The sequence below is a fragment of the Setaria viridis genome, chromosome 8, assembly GCF_005286985.2.
Source record: "Setaria viridis chromosome 8, Setaria_viridis_v4.0, whole genome shotgun sequence".
In the NCBI taxonomy this organism is placed as follows: Eukaryota; Viridiplantae; Streptophyta; class Magnoliopsida; order Poales; family Poaceae; genus Setaria; species Setaria viridis.
Window position 1 is genome coordinate 15,935,196 of NC_048270.2, and position 21,189 is coordinate 15,956,384.

General features: G+C 47.0%; 1 protein-coding gene across 1 annotated transcript; it reads left to right on the top strand.

Moving 5' to 3' along the window:
- Nucleotides 1-2,205: 2,205 nt before the first annotated feature.
- Nucleotides 2,206-17,954, top strand: LOC117833432 (receptor protein kinase-like protein ZAR1). The gene is made up of 2 exons (XM_034712908.2): nt 2,206-4,153; nt 16,952-17,954. Exons 1-2 carry the CDS (start codon nt 2,362-2,364, stop codon nt 17,656-17,658), a joined length of 2,499 nt encoding a protein of 832 aa, XP_034568799.1. The 5' UTR covers nt 2,206-2,361; the 3' UTR covers nt 17,659-17,954.
- The last annotated feature ends 3,235 nt before the right edge of the window (nt 17,955-21,189 follow it).

Below are 21,189 nucleotides of genomic sequence, written 5' to 3' on the forward strand. Positions count from 1 at the left end.
CTTTTGAGGATGCACTAGAACTGAGGTTCGTAACAGCATGCCTTTAAGAAAAACTACGTGGCACTAATGTTGGCCTGATAGAATCGCCGCAAGTTTTCAGGTCAGAGGTGGCACTCCAAACTGGAGTATTTGTTCATACTCCCCGGTTTTTTTACTCCTTTCTGAATGCATGAACGATCCATCTTCCTTCTGAACTTGTTTACGCCGTTTGTGGGCATGTCTTCTCGAGAGGAAGAAACAAACAAAAAAGAAACAGGAGTTTCTTTCGTTATTGAAGTACACGAGCCTCCGCTCAAGTCGTTGCTGGAGCAGAATTCCCATATTTCCTTTAGAAATCAAGTGTCCGTACACGCGGTGAATATGGCCTTTTGGGTAACACGCGATGCTACGCTAGCTCGAAACTGTTACCTCGTATCTTGCCTCGGCTAAACAAGAATCGTCGATGCGAAGAGCAACTTCAAGAGGCTGCTAATCTTACCTTAATATCTTTTTACGAAAAAGGAGAAAAAACGAACTCCAACAGTCCACCCAACCTTCCCCAATTTTTTAGCAACGCTAAAAACAGCCTACCACCGCGTATATTTTAGCGTTGGCATTCCTCCCCCAATCCTGATTCCCGCACGCTCGCGTGTCCCTTCCGATGGGCCCAATACGATGACGTGGCCTGTTTTAAAATACTGGGGGCTATTTATTAGCGATCTGCTGTGGATTGATATATTTTTTGGGGAATTTTTTTTAAAGAACCCCCAATATATAATTTTAGGGAAGTTGCTCTTACTCGTCATCAATGCGCGCCGACAATAAACAAAGGCCACAATGCTGGAGCATGTAGCACTGAACCGTGTCTCGACGAATGTTTGGTGTTGCTTCGAAGATATGGGGGCCGGCGAAATTCCTCTTCGGCTATACTAGCTTCTTATCTTCTTTTTTTTTCTTTTTGTGACGTGCCTTATTAGGATCTAGATAAATAAGGGATGTTTTAAAGAAACTGTGCAGAAAATAATTTAAATGAGTTTTAAAAACTCATTTGAACAAGTTTCTCAAAGCCCTCCGATCCTTCCCCACAATATTCTGGCTTGAGACTGGAACCGATCAGCAGCGTACGTCTTCACCGGCGGCACGCGGCAGCAAAACAGGCACCAAACAAGGCACTCAGCATGCAGAACGCGCAGGGGATTCGCAACCGCAACGGCTGGCCCCATCATCATTCCCGCCACCTCTCGCGCGCACACCACGCGCTAGACTTTCCTCACACAGCTCACGCTCCACCTCAGCTTTGCGTCCCTTCTACTCCCCTCCACCGGGCGCACTCCCTTTCCCAGTCTCCCCTGCCGCCGCATGCCGTCTTCCTTCTCGCGCATGCAACCACCAGACCCGGGCCCCTCCCCCGCCAATCACACTCGTAAGAGCAGCTCCAGTGCTACAGCGAACCAAACTGACACACATAGCTTTGGTGGACTTTGGTTCGAGAGCTCCAGCGCTGTATTCGACTGCTGGCTGGGAGCAAACAATAAAAAAATCGGAATTGTAGGATGATTGAGCTGCATGGGCTGCGCGAGACGCCAGCTGTCCAGTTCTCTTGGTGGAATATTTTAATCAGAGTGGCGCTGCTGGTTCGAACCGTCTGCAAATATCGATTTTTTTTTTTGCCTGTGGCATGCTCAAGAGCTGTTTGGATACTGGAATTAAAGTTTAGCTCTTATCAAATCGAATGTTCGGATGCTAATTAGAAAAAATAAACATAATCTAATTATAAAATTAATTGCAGAAATCCTAAGCTAATTAGCGAGAAAAATCTATTAAGCATAATTAATTCATCATTAACAAATGGTTACTGTGCACCACATTATCAAATCATGGACTAATTAGGCTTAATAGATTCGTCTCCTGAATTAGCCTCCATCTGTGCAGTTAGTTTTGTAGTTAGCTTATGTTTACATCATACATTTGATGTAACATGGACTAAAATTTGACCTATCGTGAGCCAAACAGGCCCCCGGTGTGTTCGGTTCGGTCACTGGAGCTGCTCTAACCACCACCTCGCTACCTTGGCCACGGCCATGCATGAATCCCCTGGCCCTCTAGAGAACGAAAGCCTATCGCTAGGCAAGCTGCAGTACCGCCAGCATCCTTCACCTGCACACTAGCCACCACCAACCCAGCCTCTGACCGAGGCCTGTGGGGTCCACCTGCCATGGGGCGCGAGGGGGGGGGAAAGGAAACAAAACAATCATGCAGCGACGCTAGCAGCACGCGTGCGGTGATTGATGCACAGTGGTGGCGCGAGCAAGCATTCCTGTGTTAGCTTAATTGATGCCGGTCGGTCCACATGATTGTCGATAATGCCGCTCAAACCCTTAAATGCTGGGTTCTTCTTCCCCGGTCTCACCCTCTCACTACGTAGTGACACGATTATCATTGCACCACCCTCCCTCACTCACTAACTCCCGCCATCACCTCTCTAGACACAGAAAGCCACTACGGTTACCTGGCACCGGCAGCGCAGCCAGGGCAGAGCACGGAACCAACCAATCGCAGAGGCGAACGGGGCCAAGGGCAATCAGATTCAGACAGATGAGGAGCTCACCGCACTTGCTCGGAATCCTCCTCCCCCTCCTCCTCGCGCTCCCGCCGCCGGCGGCGAACGCGCTGTCGGCGGACGGGCTGGCTCTTCTGGCGTTGAAGTCGGCGGTGACGGACGATCCGTCCTCCACGCTCTCCACCTGGTCCGACGCCGACGCCGACCCCTGCCGCTGGGTGGGCGTCACCTGCGCCAACACCTCCTCCTCCGGCCCGCGCGTCGTCGGCGTGGCCGTCGCGGCGAAGAACCTGTCCGGCCACCTCCCCTCCGAGCTCGGCTCCCTCCCGTTCCTCCGCCGCCTCAACCTCCACGGTAACCGGCTCTCGGGCGCCGTACCGCCCGCGCTCGCCAACGCCACCTCCCTCCGCTCCCTCTTCCTCTACGACAACCGCCTCACGGGCCCGCTCCCCGCCGCCGCGCTGTGCGCGCTCCCGCGGCTGCAGAACCTCGACCTGTCCCGGAACACGCTGGGCGGCGCGCTGCCGCCGGAGCTCGCGCGGTGCGGGCAGCTGCAGCGGCTGCTCCTTGCCGACAATGGGTTCTCCGGGAGCGTGCCGGCGGGGGTGTGGACGGGGATGGCGGGGCTGCAGATGCTGGATTTGTCGGGCAATAACTTCTCCGGCGCCATCCCCGCGGAGCTCGGGAAGCTACCCGCGCTCGCCGGCACGCTGAACCTGTCACGCAACCACCTCTCCGGTGGGGTGCCGGCGGAGCTCGGGCGGCTGCCGGCCACCGTCACGCTCGACCTCCGCTTCAACAACCTCTCCGGCGAGATCCCGCAGTCGGGGTCGCTCGCCAGCCAGGGCCCCACCGCGTTCCTCAACAACCCGGGGCTCTGCGGCTTCCCGCTCCAGGTACCCTGCCGCGCCGCGGCCCCGTCGGCTTCGTCCTCATTGTCCCCGCCGGCCCCGTCGTCCTCGGCCGCAGCGTCCGGAGGCGCCCGGCAGCCGATCAGGACGAGCCTCATCGTGCTCATCTCGGTCGCCGACGCGGCGGGCGTCGCGCTCATCGGCGTCGTCGCGGTCTACGTGTACTGGAAGGTCCGCGACCGGCGCCGAGCCGCAGACAATGCCAAGGACAAGGGCGGCGGCGGCGATGACGAGGAGGAAGGGCGCGGCCAATGCCCGTGCCCGTGCATGCGTGCCGACGCGTGCACGGACTCGTCCTCGGACTGCTCCGACGACGACGGCGGCGGAGACGGCAAGTGCAGCGGCGGCGGCGGTAACTCCGGAGCAGGGGACGTCGGCGGCGAGCTGGTGGCGATCGACAAGGGGTTCAAGATGGAGCTGGACGAGCTGCTCCGCTCCTCGGCGTACGTGCTGGGGAAGGGCGGGAAGGGGATCGTGTACAAGGTGGTGGTGGGTAACGGGACGACGCCCGTGGCCGTGCGCCGGCTCGGCGGCGGCGCCGCCGCGCCGGAGCGGTACCGGGAGTTCGCAGCGGAGGCCGGCGCCGTCGGGCGGGTGCGCCACCCCAACGTCGTGCGCCTGCGCGCATACTACTGGTCCGCTGACGAGAAGCTCGTCGTCACCGATTTCGTCAACAACGGCAACCTCGCCGCGGCGCTGCGCGGTGAGTGCCCCTGCCCTCTCGCCTTCATCCCGGTTGCTCTGCTTTGAAACCCCCTCTGTTTCCTTGCGCTCGTCGGGCCGTCGGGCCCACCTGTCAGTGGCACGGATGGGCAAGCCACGTCGGCTTGGGGTCCTGCCTAGAACGTCGGCAGCTCGCGGCAGACGCGAACAAATGGAAGCGTGGCTGTACATATTTGGCTTCTCCATTACGATCGATGGAGACAAATCCATGGCCGTGGGTGGAGGACGTGGTCATCTACTCATCTCCTGTTAGGAACCGGACAATTTCACTCGAAGCTAGCAAAGGCCCGGCCCCAACTTACAATGGTGAACGACGGTTATTGGAAGAACACGTGAATCCATGATTTCCGTCACAATGGTCCCATGCTACCTAGTTTTATTCATCATACCTTTTGCCACCTTGGACCTTTTTTTGGGTGAAGCCAAGAGAAACTACATATATTGATGACTTAATTCGTCGAACAAAGTAGGCCCAAGAACCAAACTAACAATATTAAAATTGTAGATTCTAAATCGATGCTCTTTAAATAAGATTGTAATTATACGAAATCTTCAATATAAATTGTACTCCCTCCATTTCAAATTATAGGTCGTTTTGATTGTTTTTTTAATACATTAGCTTTTGTCACGTATTTACATATATCTAGATGAATAACAAAAACTATACATTTAGAAAAGTCAAAACGATCTATAATTTAGTACGGAGGGAATAGAACAGTAGAAGATGCATTCTATCAAGTAGAATCATAGAACAAAGACCTTTAATCATGATCCTGAAGTTGTAAAATCGGAGCTTATAGAGTCATGATTTCGACTAACTATGGAACCAACACAAGATAGGAGAACACCTATTGTCTTTTTGATCTCTTGTCCTCTTAAATATAAATATAATTAGTAGGAGGCAACCCTCCTATTTCTAAAAAAAAACCTCGATAGGTCTTTTTTGTTGGGAGTGGGAATGCCAAGAGGCGAAAGAAGCACATCATTGCACATGGCAGATGGCACTGGTTGATCTCACGCGTAGCATGGGTTGGAAGTATGGCAGCAGAGATTGAGAGCGATGCAACGCTAGAACGGGTAACAAACAAATATTGCGCCGGTGCCAACCAAATAGTCGACGGTGTGGGACTTGGGAGGTCACCTGTCAGCAGTGCGAAACAAATAGACATGGGGTCGAGCGAGGGACAGAGCCATGGCGTTATGTTAAAATTAAAGCTTCCAAAACAGGCGGGAGTGGTTATGGACCACGGTGCTCGAGCCTCTGCTAATGTTTGGGATTTGGGCATCGCCAAGTAAGAGTCGGTGTCGCCATTCTGTTCCTATCCCTGAGAATGGTGCTCCGTTTTAATGTGAATAGGGGACGCAGAAAATTGGGGACCATATAGACTCGATCGATATGGAGTATGGGTAATGGCCTGGTTAACTGCAGTTTTCTAGATATACTGTAAAAAACGTGCAAAACAGCCAAAGGGATGTACGTCCTTCGACTGACCAAGAAACAGGGGAACTGGGGAAGCCAAAAAAAAAGCAGCTGCCCTCGTTCCTTTCGGCCAGAAATCAAGCAGATGTAGGCCTGGTCTACAATCTTGCCGGCCTGGTTTCATAAAAAAAAAATCTTGCCGGCCTGGTTTAGACTCTAGAGCCTCTTGGAAAAGTTCTGGTGCGCGGGAAAAGGTAGGGAGGAAAAGGCAGAGGAGATTAGTGAGACTGTGAGAGCCTGAGAGGGGAAAGCAGCTTACACGCGTGCACAATTATATTTGGTTGAGCAATAGTTCTCCATTTTTATCAGCTACCAACACTTTTCGAAGCTGCTTTTCCATGCTGCTAGCACTGGGTGTTACATACTTAACACTATGCTCCCTTGAACAATGGATTAGTACATCCTCCCAGTTGGCTTTGATCGAAGGTTTGAGATACCACTGGCATCCGTCAAGTGCTCTCTCTCTTAATAGCGCACCCTTGCACGGCCTTCTCGGAGGCCAAGTGCAGGACGGGGTTTCGAAGCCCCGCCGGTGAGCCTCCACCCTTGGAGAGCTACCACCGGGCTACAAGCCCAGCTGCTCTCTCTCATATATTGACCGGCCACCTGCAGCAACAAGGTCGTCACGAGAGCCACGCACACGGATAGGTCTTCATCCGGTGCTGGTACCGCCGCGAGACTCCGCTGAAAGCATCCAAACCGGCCAGCCGGGAGCGTCCATGCGGTGGACCACGGCGAGCCCTCCCTCCCTCCCTTCCCATACGCGCAAATGTTTGGGCGCTGACGCGCTGGCTCGCGTCCAACCCGCTGCATGCAGCGCCGATGGTCCACTGGTCGCTCACTCACTCTGTCCTCTCTGCCCTGGCTCAGCCGGCAGTGTCCCTGTCTCCATCCTGTTCCTGCTGGTTCGCTGAACGAATTCGGCCAGGCTTTGGTCGGCGGATCATGCTAACACTTCAGGGAAAATGGCCATTTAGCATGCTGTGGGTAACTGCAGTTTCTAGGCATTGATAGGAACAAAACACCCAGAATTAAGGGCTCCAGGACCGAACGGAACTGGGGTAAAGGTGGTCTTGTCCGTCCACCGGCTGACCCAGGAACAGGGGAAGCCGAAAGGCAGCTGTGTCTGTGCCGACTCCTTTTGGGCTCACTACTGTATTGGTGTAGGGCCATGGCCCGGAAGCAATCATCTTGCAGTCGCGGAGGCAGGTCTGGACTCTTGGATTTTTTTAGTTTTAACCCCTTTTAATCTAAAATTTTATAACTAACCCCTCCCAATCTATACTAAAATGTAACACAAAATTGATTTCCACGTGGCGCGTACGTGTCCAAGTGAGGCGGCGCTAGCCATGCCGTGCATTCCAGCGTGACAAGCAACAGCGAGGTTGCTGGCTTGTTCAAGTGCACAAAATTTCAATTTATTTAGCCTTATTCGGTTCTCTGTTTTAACTAGCCAATGACCTTTTAAATTCTTTAAACTTGGCAAGTATAATATATAGTGTACATGTTCCATTTTACGTGTTTTCACTCTAAAACATGGTGTAGAAAATGAAAAATCTAATTTCAAAATAGGTTAAGTGTTATTGAACAGATGAACTCCAGTTCTAACTAAAATTGAGGGGTCTTAGGAAGGAGTTTACTGATACTAAAGATTTTAATCGTGAGCTTACTTCGTGAAACAAAAGAAGACAAGAAATAAGATTGGCACATATCCTCTGATTAAACTGTGTTGGTTGTTGTCATCCATATACAATATGGAGCTAGTGTAGATATAATATGGGTGGAACATAGGAGTTATTGGTGGCTTTATTTTGCGGAGACTCCGTGACGATAGCGTCATCGTCATGTCATAGTAAATTGTTGCTATGATATTATTTCGAGTTAATGTTTTTATAGCTGGTGATCGAGAGAGCTACTGATTCAGATAAACTAACACATGTAATTATGAAGATTTCCAGAAGGGGTCTTAATATCTTAGTGCTCACGCAAGAATTTAACCTACATCTTCCATAAACAATGGAGGTGGGACCTGCATGTCATTGTGACGGGTACCTGAGCCACGGGTACCCCTAGGGGAGCGACTCCCGAGGGCCTGCTCTCCGACCTCAGGGATGGATGGGACACGTGGCACCCCTCCGACCTCCCTCGGTGGACCTCCCTCTGACGCCTCACCCAAAGGACCGATCCCACACGGCCTCGAGGAGGGGAGCCATCATGACCGGTATGACGCGCTATGAGCATGACCCTGCGCACCTACCCACCGACGCGTCCGCGTCAAGGGTTGGGCGGTACAGTCTCGCCCACCCCAACACCAAACCACGTCTAGGAAGCGGGCCACAAGGGGTCCTGGTACGTGCACCGGCTAGAGAATGCTACCTGACCTCTTGGCGGGAGGTCGGGAAGGGCAGCCCCAACCGCATGGCGGCCGCCATTGACCGAGCGGTAGCATGCCAACTCTCATGCGTGAAGGGGCGCATGTCGCATGCCCTTTCCACCACGACAGGGGTTGATGGATGGGCAGCCGCCACGGACACACACACACAACACAATACAAGCTTAGGAGCACCCCGTTGTAAGCCTCTCACGCACTCGAGCTCAAGGAATCCAATCTGCTACCTAGCTACCTAAACTGTAGCCGTCACCTTAGAAAGATAGCGAGAGCTTGGACGATGTTTGCTTGACAAATGCGTATGTGCAGCATGCGTCTAGACATGGAGTTGGTTAACGGGCCGGCTCAGCTCAACTCAATGCGGCTTGTTGTGTAAACGAGCTAGCTCCATTCGGCTCGTTAACAAAATGAGGAAAAAAAGCTAGTTTTGGCTTGGCTCGGTCAAGCTCGGCCACATAAATTATGTTTCCCAGTACGAACCAACAACAACCATTCAAATACATGTATGATTCACACTAATGAATCAAAATTCAGAAAGATTATTCATACCAACTTAATCCACTTTAACTCTTAATTACGATTTACAAGTAATAAATATGATTTCCTTCCAAGTTAAGAACACAAAATAATCCCCCAAAAAGATAAAAGAAAAAACCAAACAAACACCGTGAGATGTCTACAAATGACGTGTATTAGGGCCTTGGAGCATGGACAGATAACTGAGTCAAAGTTTCCGTCGCTTGGTTTTGATCTCTATAGGTACAACTAATAACACTTAGCCTATTTAGAAATTGGATTTCCAAATTTCCACACCATATTTTGGAGTGCAAACACTGAAAATGGAACGTATGCACTCTATAGAATATACTTGTCGAGTTTAGCGATTATATACTTGTCGAGTTTAGCGATTTTAAAAAGTTATTAGCTAATTAAAATGAGGGAACGAAATAGGCAAAGTGATATGTATTTTTATGCACTTAAGAGTACAGGCAGGCAGCTAGCAGCTCAAAGAGCTGGTCACGGCATCTTGTATAGCGTGACTGCCAAAATGGTTTGGCGTCACTAGCTCGCCACGTCAGCTCCACATTATACTCGATTTTTGTTTATGCTATCATGGTATATTGGTCACACCATTGCATGCAATGTGATTCAATTATTAGTCGCGCCATAGAGTTTGGCTTGGAAATATAGATTGGGAGGAGTTATTGATAAAATTTTGGATTAAAAAGGTTAAAATAAAAAAATCCTCGGGCCGGAGCCTCCAAAAAGTGGTGATGGGAGCAAACAAAAGGTTCCCGGAGGGAAAAGCAGTGCCTGAGGAGTGGCGGCGATGAACAAGAACAGTGTTCATTTGATAAGAGTTGTGAGTAGATAAATCACGTAATAAACTTATCATAAAGAAAGAGGGAAGAAGCTCGTCGCTGCTTTTCTCACGGTGCTCAGCCGGTAATCAGTATACGTCAACCTTTTTGACAAAAGGGACGTGCATGTCTCTAAAGGCTAAAGCTTAGGTACGTTAACCCTCTAGGGGAGAAAAAAAGACCGTCTTTGAGCACCACATTGTAGTACCCCAGTAGTACTTGCTTGTAAAAAGTGATCATGTCATGTCCGTGCAGTTAGAAGCTTTATGCCTGTGAGAAACACGGCAGTTCTACAATGATCGGAGGCAGGGTGCTTCCTGCCCTTGTGGGGAGACAGGGCAGCCTCGGCATCAAGGAGCAGCTTTCTGCCCGGCGTGTGGTACAACACGGAAGAGTCCCTACTGATTAGGTCTCTGACCGTGCATGGTTTTACTGGGATCCTTCTATTTGCAGGGAGTCCATAGGATTACCATGCATGCTGCTTGATAAACAACAAGATGCTTAGATGCATATACATGCACGTGCTGCTATACTGTTGCTGTAGTTTGCGAGTTAATATTGTGGTCGCCACGTGTTCGTATTCATGGCCGTAGTGATGAAGTACCTACTTTTGTTCCCACCCCAATCATCTCCAGCTAACACTGCCTTAAATCGATCCATCACAGTAGTTGGAGTGTTCATTAGTGCAAAGCATGTGGCCTGAGCTTTTTTTAGGGCATAAAAGTTCTCCACCCAACGCCTTAACTGTTTTGAGCCACACGTCGTGGCACTACAGTGTTAGAAATTTAGGCATATTTTAATTTCAAAATTAAACATGTAAAATATTATCATGATAATATATTGAGTGACTCGATAACAGAATAATATGTACCAGTGTTCAAGTTTAATCTGCAAATAAGAACAAACATAACCAAAGGAGATTCAGGATGTAAGCTGGGGTGGGGCCAGTAACGGAGGCACCGGATTGCGCCGTTACCATCTGAATTAGTCATACTAATCGTGGAATGGCCTCAGTCGATGTAGTCGTACAAATTCGATGCCGTGAAGAGTCGATGCAGTGTAGTCCCACGAACGGTCTTCGGAAAGTAGTCGAAATAGTCGAACGGCCTTGAAAGGAATACCTGTTGGTGTATCTCTAGGAGGAGGAGGAGGGACATCTTATATAGGCGAGCAGGTGAACAGGGGGATGAACCTGGACGCCTAGCAGTCAGCACAGCACATCAATGGCAATCAATCCGTCGCATTGCTCATCTCGTCTCGACACGACTCGCCCACGCCCACGCCGCCAGCCCACGCCCGACCTGGCGAACGAGCACGCGCGCGTGTTGCATGCCAATCTCTTTTATCAACTTCACAAACGGTGTACAAAGAGTTCATCTTTTAAGTCGATTGAGAGCCTCCTGAAATACCCATGTGGGACTAAACACATAGCTCTCTAGCATTTATTAGTGAGCTTTTAATTCTTTTAGTTGAAATAAATAAATGGGCCAAGCCCATATATTCCAACAATCCCCACCAAGAATTTCAAGCCACACTAGAAATGCTCTTAGATCTAGTGTAATCTTTGATATACCAGTATTTGAAGGAGACTGTTAAGTTGAACTTCCATCTAGAGCTAATGCTACACTTATTCACAACTGTTCAATGGACTATGCCTTGAATTGACAGTCTTGTGCAAACAAGTTTGACCAAAACCCTTCACTGATATTAGGCTGCGAAAGCATCCCCGCGGTTTGGAGCTTATAAATTATACTCCAGGCCTTTCATGAGTTTCTAGAGATCACCCACATCTCATAGACTATGACCAGTAGTCAGACTCATATAGGTGTATTCCTAAAAAGATGTTCTGTAGGACAACATCTTTGCTTCAAAGAAACAACTCCCTTGTTTCAAATAGGCCACTTGGAACACATTAAGGTATAAACCAACCTACCATACAAGATTGAAGAGAAATGCACCTTTCACTGGAATGAGCCTATTCAAAGGTTCTCTTCTCTCAGTCAAAATTTCACCATTCTACTTCACGGGATATCCGATCACATAGAATAGGTTACCACTATAGAATAACTCACGTGGGTCTCAAGCCCAATTCCATAGATGCATTGTCTATCATATTTCGTGAAAGACCCTTTGTGAATTGATCTGCCAGATTGTTAGCAGTTTGAACATAGTCCAAAGCTATAACTCCGGAGTTTCTCAATTTTCTGACAGATTTCAACCGCCTCTTGACATGCCTTGATAACTTCATGTTATCCTTTGAACTGTTCACCTTGACGATCACAGTTTGATTGTCACAGTTGATTAGAATTGCCAGTATCAGTTTTTCAACTATCGGCAAGACCATTAGGAATTCACAAAGCCACTTAGCCTCAACAGAGTTCTGCTTCTATTGTTGACCTCGTTAAGATGGTTTGCTTGCAAGACTTCTAGGAAATAGCGCCACCTCCAAGTGTGAATACATATCCACTTATGGCTTTTATCTCATCAGCATCAGAGATTCAATTTGAATCACTATACCCCTCTAGTATCCTTGGGTGACCAGTATAGTGAATCCCGTAGTCCACAGTGCCTTTTAGATAGTGCATCACTCTCTCTATAGCATGCCAATGATCATCTCCCGGATTCGAAACAAACCGGCTTAGTTTGGTCATAGCAAACGAGATGTCAGGCCTTGTAGCACTAGCCAAGTACATAAGCGAACCAATAATTTGAGAGTATCTCAGCTAATCTCTCATTATCCTTTTACTTTTCTTTAAAATTACACTAGCATCATAAGGTGTTGAAACAAATTTGCAGTCACTATAACCAAAGCGACTTAGAATTTTTTCCACATAATGGGATTGCAAGAGTGTAACCCCACCATCACCTTCTCTTACTAGTTTTATATTAAGGATAACATTAGCCTCTCCCAAATCTTTCATCTCAAAGTTTTGAGATAAAAAATCCTTGACTTCCTTAATCACATTAAGACTTGTCCCAAAAATCAGTATGTCATCGACATACAAGCACATTATCACTCATTCACCCCCACCAAAATGATAGTACACACACTTGTCAACTTCATTCTCAACAAAGCCAGCAGACGTAAGAGTTTTATCAAACTTCTCATGCCATTTCTTAGGAGCTTTCTTGAGGCCATACAAAGATTTTAACAACTTACACACCATTTCTTCTTGACATTTTGCTACAAACCCTTCTAGCTGATCCATATAGATCTCCTCCTCCAACTCTCCATTTAGGAAAGTTGTCTTAACATTCATTTGATAAACAAGAAGACCATAAGAGGTTGCTAAGGAAAGTAACACTCAAATTGTGGTCAATCGAGCAACGGGTGAATAAGTATTAAAGAAGTCTTCTCCTTCTATTTGAGTATAGCCCTTAGCCACAAGCCTCGCCTTATACTTTTCAATAATACCATCAGGCCTAAGCTTCTTCTTGAACATTCACGTGCATCCTACGGGTTTGCATCCATAAGGACGTTCAACGACTTCCCAAGTTCCATTAGACATAATAGAATCCATTTCACTCCTTACTTCTTCCTTCCAATAGTTAGCATTGGAAGATGAGGATGCCTCTTCAATGGTTTTAGGGGTGTCATCCACGAGGTATACAATGAAATCATCATCAAAAGACTTTTCAGTCCTTTGTATCTTGCTCTTTCTGGGAGCTTCATTATTATCCTCCTCAAGATTTTCCACAAGTGTAGGCTCACTGTGTTCTATCACATCATTAGATGAACTTGTCTTATCTCTCATAAGAAAAATATTCTCAAAAAATATAGCATCTCTGGACTCCATTATTATACCAACATGCAAGTCAGGTACTTCAGATTTTACTACAAAAATCTATAACCAACACTGTGAATAGCATAACCTAGAAAGACACAATCCACAGTTTTAGGTCCAAGCTTACGTTTCTTAGTTATCGGCACACTAACCTTTGCCAAACAACCCCAAGTACGTAAGTAAGAAAGTGTTAGCCCTTCTTCTCCCATTCCTCGAATGGTATTTGTTTATTCTTTGTAGGAACACGATTTAGGACATGACAAGCAGTCAATATAGCCTCACCCCACCATTTCTTGGAAAGTCCAGCTGTATCTAACATAGCGTTAACTAAATTAGTTAGAGTGCGGTTCTTTCTTTCGGCAACCCCATTTGACTGAGGTGAATAGGGAGGTGTTCTCTCATGAATAATACCATGTTCCCTGCAGAATAAAGTAAAAAAATTTGAGAAATACTCGCCACCACGATCCGACCTAATTCATTTGATCTTTCTCTCAAGTTGATTTTCTACTTCAGCTTTATAGATTTTAAAGTAATGCAATGCTTCATCTTTTGACTTCAACAAATAGATGTAACAAAATCTAGTGCAGTTGTCTATCAAAGTCATGAAATATTTTTACTACCTTTTGTCAACACGCCATTCATTTCACACAGATCGGAATGAATTAATTCTAAAGGTGACAAGTTCCTTACCTCCGCAGCCTTGTGAGGCTTGTGAGTTTATTTTGATTCAACACAAATATGACATTTAGAATTTTTGACAGAGGTAAATTTTGGAATTAAACTCAAATTAGCTAAGCGCGTCATACAACCAAAATTAATGTGACAAAGTCTCGAATGCCAAACATTTGATTCATCAATATTAACAATGTTGTTCATAACTTTGTTACAATCATCAGACAAAGAAAAGCAGAATAAGCCTCCTCTATCATAACCTTTTGCAATGAAAATACCAAATTTGGACAGAATGCATTTGGACTCAAAGACTAATTTAAAACCATCCCTACATAGTAGAGATCCGCTAACTAGATTCTTCTTGATAGTGGGGACATGCTGCACGTTCTTCAATTGCACGATGTTTCCTGAAGTAAGCTTCAGATTGACCATACCAGCACCAAGAACACGCGCATGTGATCTGTTTCCCATTAACAAGGAGCCAGTCCCTCTAACCTGGTAAGAAGAGAACAAGGAGATATCAGCACACACATAGATATTAGTCCTGGTGTCAATCCACCACTCGGGTGAGTAACATAATGAAAGAACTATAGGTAATAAATTATCATACCCCGATGTTCCTCCAGACTCGCTTATAACCATGTTGGTAGACTTCCTGCCTTTGTGATTTGGACACTGTGAAGCAAAGTGATTCGGACTCTCACACACAAAGCAAACTCTCTTCTTCTTCTTCTTCTTCTTCTTCTTCTTCTTCTTCTTCTTCTTCTTCTTCTTCTTCTTCTTCTTCTTCTTCTTCTTCTTAGCCGGTGCAGTTGTCTGTTTAGTCTTCGCTTGGTTCTGCGGTGGCTTCTTCCTCTTCCTTTGTGGATTGGAATTGTTCTTCTGAACAAATTTGGTGCTTGAAACTCCAACAATTCCTTTCCCTCGTGTGTCTTTTGCTCTTGCCTTCTCTTCAACATCAAGAGTCCCAATGAGATCAGTGATGCTGAACTCTTGCCTATTGTGTTTTAGAGAAGTAGCAAAATCCCTTCAAGAAGATGGCAGCTTAGAGATAATAGCTCCGGCCACAAACTTGTCGGGTAACACACATGGAGCCTCTTTGCTGCAGTCTTTAAGATCTTTTGCTAGCGCCTGAACCTCATGGGCTTGTTCTACTACAGGACGGTCTTCAACCATCTTGTAGTCAAGGAACTGCCCCATGACATACAACTCACTACTAGCATCAGAAACTCCATACTTAGCCTCAAGAGTATCCCACATTACTTTGCCATTTGGCAGCGAGAGGTACGTGTCAACAATGTTTTCAGCTAGAACACTTATGATGGCACCACGAAAAAAGCTATCAGCACAGTCGAAGGCACTCCCATCCTCTGAGGTAGTGCCCTCGGGCTTTCCGTCTGCGACAAGCATAACGTTCATGGCCGTCAACCATAACGTAAGTCTCTCACGCCCACGCTTGTAGTTGGAACCATCAAACACATTTGGTTTAATTGACGTAGCAAAGCTAGATATCGAAAGCTTATCAACATTATAAGGTTTTTGGATTGTTACAAATCTAGGCATATTTCGGTACATTTTAATTCCAAAATTAAACACATAAAATATTATCATGAATATGTTGAGTGACTCGGTGATAGAATAATATGTGCCAGTGTCCAAGTTTAATCTTCTAATCAATAAGAACAAACATAACCAAAGGAGATTCAGGATGTACCCTGGGACGGGGCCAGTGGCGGAGGCACCGGATGCGCCATTACCATCTGGATTAGTTATATGAATCGTGGAATGCCCTCAGTCAATGTAGTTGTACAAATTTGATGCCGTGAGGAGTCGATGCAGTGCAGTCCCACGAATGGCCTTCGGGAAGTAGACGAAGTAGTCGAACAGCAGCGAACGACCACCAGGATGTAGATGAAGTAGCCGAACCGGGAGCGAGCAATCGCGTTCAACGCTCCCTAAAAACCTTATCGCCTGCGTATCTCGAGCAGGATCTTAGTAGCAAGCGAGGTTCCGGAGGCTCTGCTCTCAACAGTCCTGTGCACACGGTGCTAGCGATGGAGATGCAGAAAGCGCATAGAAAACTGAAGAGGGAGAAGATCGTCTCGACACGGCCTCAGCAAGATGAGCGCGCGCGTGCGGAACGTAATCTCTTTCATCAACTTCACAAATGATGTACAAAGAGTCCACCTTTTAAGTCCATTGAGATCTTCCTAAAATACCCATGTGGGACTAAACACATATCTCCCTAGCATTTGTTATTGGGCTTTTAATTGTTTTAGTTGAATTAAATAAATGGGCCAAGCCCATATATTTCAACATACAGGCCTACTGTACATTTGTTGAGATAGATGTTGTTCCTCGGAGGCTCAGAGCGCGCGAGATATTTTGTTAATGTTACTTTTTTTGAGGGAATTTCTTGTTATTTGTTACCTTATTCACAGTTGCTCGGTTGGTACTTTCTTATTGGAGAAACAAAGTCTCTGAACACTCAATTTTTCTCACTTACGGTAGCCAACGATACCTGGCACTCCTGGGTGTTTGAAGGAAGAACCTTAGATTATATATAGGCCTGTTCGGCTGGACTTATAAGCCGGTTGAAAAGCTGAAACGGCTGATTTGTTGTGAGAGAAAAATATTATTCGGTGGCTGATAAGCCGACTGATAAGCTGAAACGAACAGAGCCGCCAAAATAAGAACAAAAGAACTCAAAAGTTGCACACTCTAAATTGGGAATCACTTCCCTTTGTACTTTTCCATGTGATTTCTGTTAACCAGGCTATTATCATGCGCCCAATGACATTTCTTCATATTTTATTTGGGTTCTGAGACACTTAAATTAATCCGTTTCATTTGGATTCTAATAAGGTACGTAAATGTTCGTCCGTATTAATTTGATGGAATTTCAAGGACACAGCAACATGTTCATGATCATGAATTGTTAATTAATAATTTTATAACCATCAGAAATTCAGAATGATCTATTTTATCCCATACGCACTCAACTACTATAATTTTTTCATCATCAATCAAAAAAGAAAGAAAACAGAAAGAGCTCCAATCCACTAACCACTGTCACGCATGGTCTGTGCAGGCCGGTCCGGGCAGCCAAGCCTGTCATGGTCACTGCGGCTGCGGATCGCCAAGGGCGCGGCGCGCGGGCTGGCGCACCTCCACGAGTGCAGCCCGCGCCGGTTCGTCCACGGCGAGGTCAAGCCCTCCAACATCCTGCTCGACGCCGACTACAACGCGCTCGTCGCCGACTTCGGGCTCGCGCGCCTCCTCACCATCGCCGGCTGCACCGACGTCTACTCCGTCGCGGGCTCCGGCGGCATCATGGGCGGCGCGCTGCCCTACGCCAGGCCCGCCGCCCTGGCGGCGGACAGGTCCGGCGCGGCGTACCGCGCCCCCGAGGCACGCGCGCCGGCGGGGCCGGGCGCGCGGCCGCCGAGCCAGAAGTCCGACGTGTACTCGTTCGGCGTCGTGATTCTCGAGTTGCTCACGGGGAAGGCGCCCGAGCACGGCTCGCCGTCCGCGTCGTCGTCGTCGTCGGCGTCCTTCTTGCCGGGGCACGGCGGCGAGCAGCAGGAGGCCCCGGAGCTCGTGAGGTGGGTGCGGCGGGGGTTCGAGGAGGCGCGGCCGCTGTCGGAGCTGGCCGACGAAGCCGTGCTGCGGGACGCCGGCGCGCGGAAGGAGGTGATCGCGGCGTTCCACGTCGCGCTCGGGTGCGTCGAGGCGGACCCGGAGCGCCGGCCAAGGATGAAGGCCGTCTCCGACAGCCTCGACAAGATCGGGGCGTGACTTGTCGTCAGTTCGTCACTGCTGGGTCAAAAATGGTGCTGGAGTTCTACATTTCCCCCCCGTAATTATGCATATCGTTATTGTTCTTCTCATTTTTTATTTTTCGTTTTCTCCCCTTTGAGGCAATAATGATTTGTAGAAATATATAGCACGGGAGCTTATTTACTTTGGCATCATCAGTTTTGTGCACTAGTACGTACTTCATAGTTGGCTACACGAATTCTGACTTGTGACCTTATTTGTGCCCACGATTTGGCTTCATAAACTCGAATACCAGGAATCATTTGCAAAATTAATGGCATTTAGAGCCATTTGCCGCAAGATAAAGAGGAGCTAGAAACGTGTGGGAATTGATGGCAGAGAGGAGTGGAGCATGGAGGTGGGTCTGGCCACGTCGGAATGAGCTCGATTCGAGCTTCCCGTGGTCAAGAATGGCGGAGGCGGTCTCGATCAGGAGCACCAGCTAGCAAAGAGGAACGAGGATGCTGATGAATGGGACCCATGTAACGTGAGGGAAGGAGGCACGGAGGGATGGGGTGCATTTTGGTGTCGCCGTGAGGGGGGTGAGGGGGCTCGTATATAACTTGTAGAAGCTATATAAGCATTATGATTTTAAATTCTATGAGTCTCAAATTAGATATCTAAATTCAACATTTTATGAAAAAATCAACGAAATAATAAATTCAACATTTTTAAGAAATATGTATTAACATTTCAAAAAAAACCACCTTCAACAATTTTCGTTGACTATTTAAAAAATTTAAGAGAACGGATTCAAAATTTATCAAAATATAAACCAATTTTTTTTAAAAAAATAGTTGTTGCATTGGCTTCTTTAAGGGACTTCATGAGCCCCGTGCAAGAACTTGTCGATCCTTCTCATTATTTCATCCCGGCTTATTTAGGACGGGTCATCTGCTCCAAGAAACTCGAAGCCAATGGTCTCGCGCCTCTGTAGTGGATTGATACGGCGCTTCATCCAACTATACCCACACTAATGCCGGTGAGGCCTTGCACCTTCAACTTGATGATCTTTTTCACCAGCTCAGGCACCTGGATTGAATAGGGCATTGTGATTGACACTACCCATCAATTATTCCATAAGGGCCTCTAACCTGTATGAGGCAGAAGTTTCAGGTGCATGGATTCAAATATAGCACCACTTTTCCTTCCTACCTGTGTTGGAATCTTCCAAAGTGGAGTCAAATATATTGATCCACAAAACCTTGCCTCAACTTGATCCTAGGGCCTCTAACTATTGTCAGAATCGCCCTTGGCCATAATGATTTTGGTGATTAATGTCAACATAGTCATTGGGACTAATGTGTTTACAAGATATACCTTTGTAGGTATTTTGTAGGTCCCAAGGATGAACTCCAAAGCTATGAAAATGAGAATAAAAAGAAAGGCTTAGAAGAATCCGATGACAAATGATGGTATTGAAGCTAAGACAAAGACACGCGAAGACTTGAAGCGAATCTTGCTGGACATGTGCACCGATACATTCCACTATGATACAGTGACCATTGGCAAGATAATCGAATCACTCGATGACATGAAGAACAGCATAAAGGCTAAGGACGTGTATTGTGTGCACCAACACATTCGGTGGATATAGTGGATCACCACTGAATGAGTTGGTGTGATCGGCTTAGCTCACGATTGGCTCTAGAACTTTTGGAGAATATTTGTGGCCTCCCCAATTCATACGGAGGGCATAGTAAACTGTAGCAGCGATTGAGCCGGTGATGGTTGGCAAAGGAAGACAACGGTGCGTCACCGATCCATTCGGTGACATTCAAGGCGCATCATCGAATCAGTCGGTGATGCATGTGGTTAGAGCGTCCGTGGCTCAATGGCTAGCTGGAGTTGGACCATTGATTCATTCGGTGGTGCACACTAAGGTGCAACAAATCATTCAGTGACTGTAGTTTTGGTGACCGTGTTGGCGACAGTTAGCGCGCCAGTTTGTAAACCGCAAGCGCACAAATCATCGTAGCTTTTCCCTTAGAGTATTTCATTCAAGGTTTATCAATCCGTGGATCAATAGCGAACTGCTAGGATTTTCTATCTAGTCTAACGGATCAATCCTAACATGAAGCATTGATTACATATGAGGGGGTAAACCTGATGTAAAGATAAGTGATAAGAACACAGGTTGACCACATCCACAGATACATATGAGATAACATAACCAAGGTAACAAAAGCTATATCCTTCTAGTTGCATCTCCAGCCAATAAGCAAGCACATCATACATCTCATCCAAAGCAATCTTTAAACTACTATCTCCAGTCAACCTCCCAAAACCCGCACCTTAGACGGAAGTAGACCGTGTCACGATCCCCCTATCAATCTAGGTAGTTTAGGGCACAAACACAAGTGAACGTGTCTGAGCATCATGAAGGGTCAACATACCAGATCTAATCTCCATGATTACATGAGGCATGCTATCTAGTCTAATATAGAATTAGACTAAGGAACAAACATATTCATGATAGATAGAAAGCATAAAAGGAGGCATTGAGTCGTTAACAGATCGGATGACATGAAGAACATTGCTCACATAATAGATATATTAGATCATTACATTCGAGTACATACCATCGATGATCCACTACTAGCTTCTAAACTCCGCCATGGCACAACCGCGCAGGGAGGCCATGTTGGCTAGGATTTAGCCTAAGCTATCTCCTAGACATCTCTAAAGACTTGCGGCAACCCCCTCAGCTCCCTATGGTGTGTATCCCTTTGTTTCGCCAACTTCTAGTGAATGGATGTGCATGCCGATGGAGAATGATGATATATATAGCCTACAGATGTCGTGGATTGAAGGGTACGTCGATCATGGCAAGGAAAGTACTTGGACGATCAGCCTAGTCGATTTCCCCACCTTGCCCACCTCACATGCTCGAACCTTCGATACGAAAGTTGTAGATCTTTCTAGTGTAGACACTAATTTCACCCCAATCAGAGTCCGGATGAGGAAGATATGGCATGTGCAAGGTCTGTTGCTTCTATGGGCCTTTTGACTTTACAATCTTGAGGTTGATTTAGCTTAACCACGAGATTAACTTGCCAAATCATAACATGCTTCGCACCCTAAGTCCTCTGGAATCATGGTCCATCAAACGTGGATGCATTTCGAGGGTGAAACATGCCAAGCTGATCAGCCTATGGGCCGATCGGCCCACCCTCTTCTAGGCTCCGTTGGTGCTCGTCTTTCTTGTGTAGGATGCTTGTGTTATCCAAAGTCTAGGTCTAAATCGAGCTTGTACAGAAGTCGCCTGTTTATGTCGTATTTCCTACCATTTTGCAACATAGTCCAAAATACAACACATATGTGAATATGGGGTTATTTCACGTGCCAAGTGGTGGGTTAGTGTAATAATTAATCCAAAAACCCCATTTAAATAGCACTAAAAAGGTAGCAACAACGAGTGCCAACAATCCTCCCATGCTTAAACCATGCTCATCCTCAAACAAGTCCAGGATACTTGCTTAATCAGGAAATCAATGTTGCCCTTCGATG

Excerpts from the sequence above, each read along its gene's own strand:
- LOC117833432 (XM_034712908.2), top strand. The coding sequence starts at position 2,362 with ATGCTGGGTTCTTCTTCCCCGGTCTCACCCTCTCACTACGTAGTGACA. Across the intron at positions 4,154-16,951 it reads CCTCGCCGCGGCGCTGCGCG|GCCGGTCCGGGCAGCCAAGC; the intron begins GTGAGTGCCCCT and ends TGGTCTGTGCAG.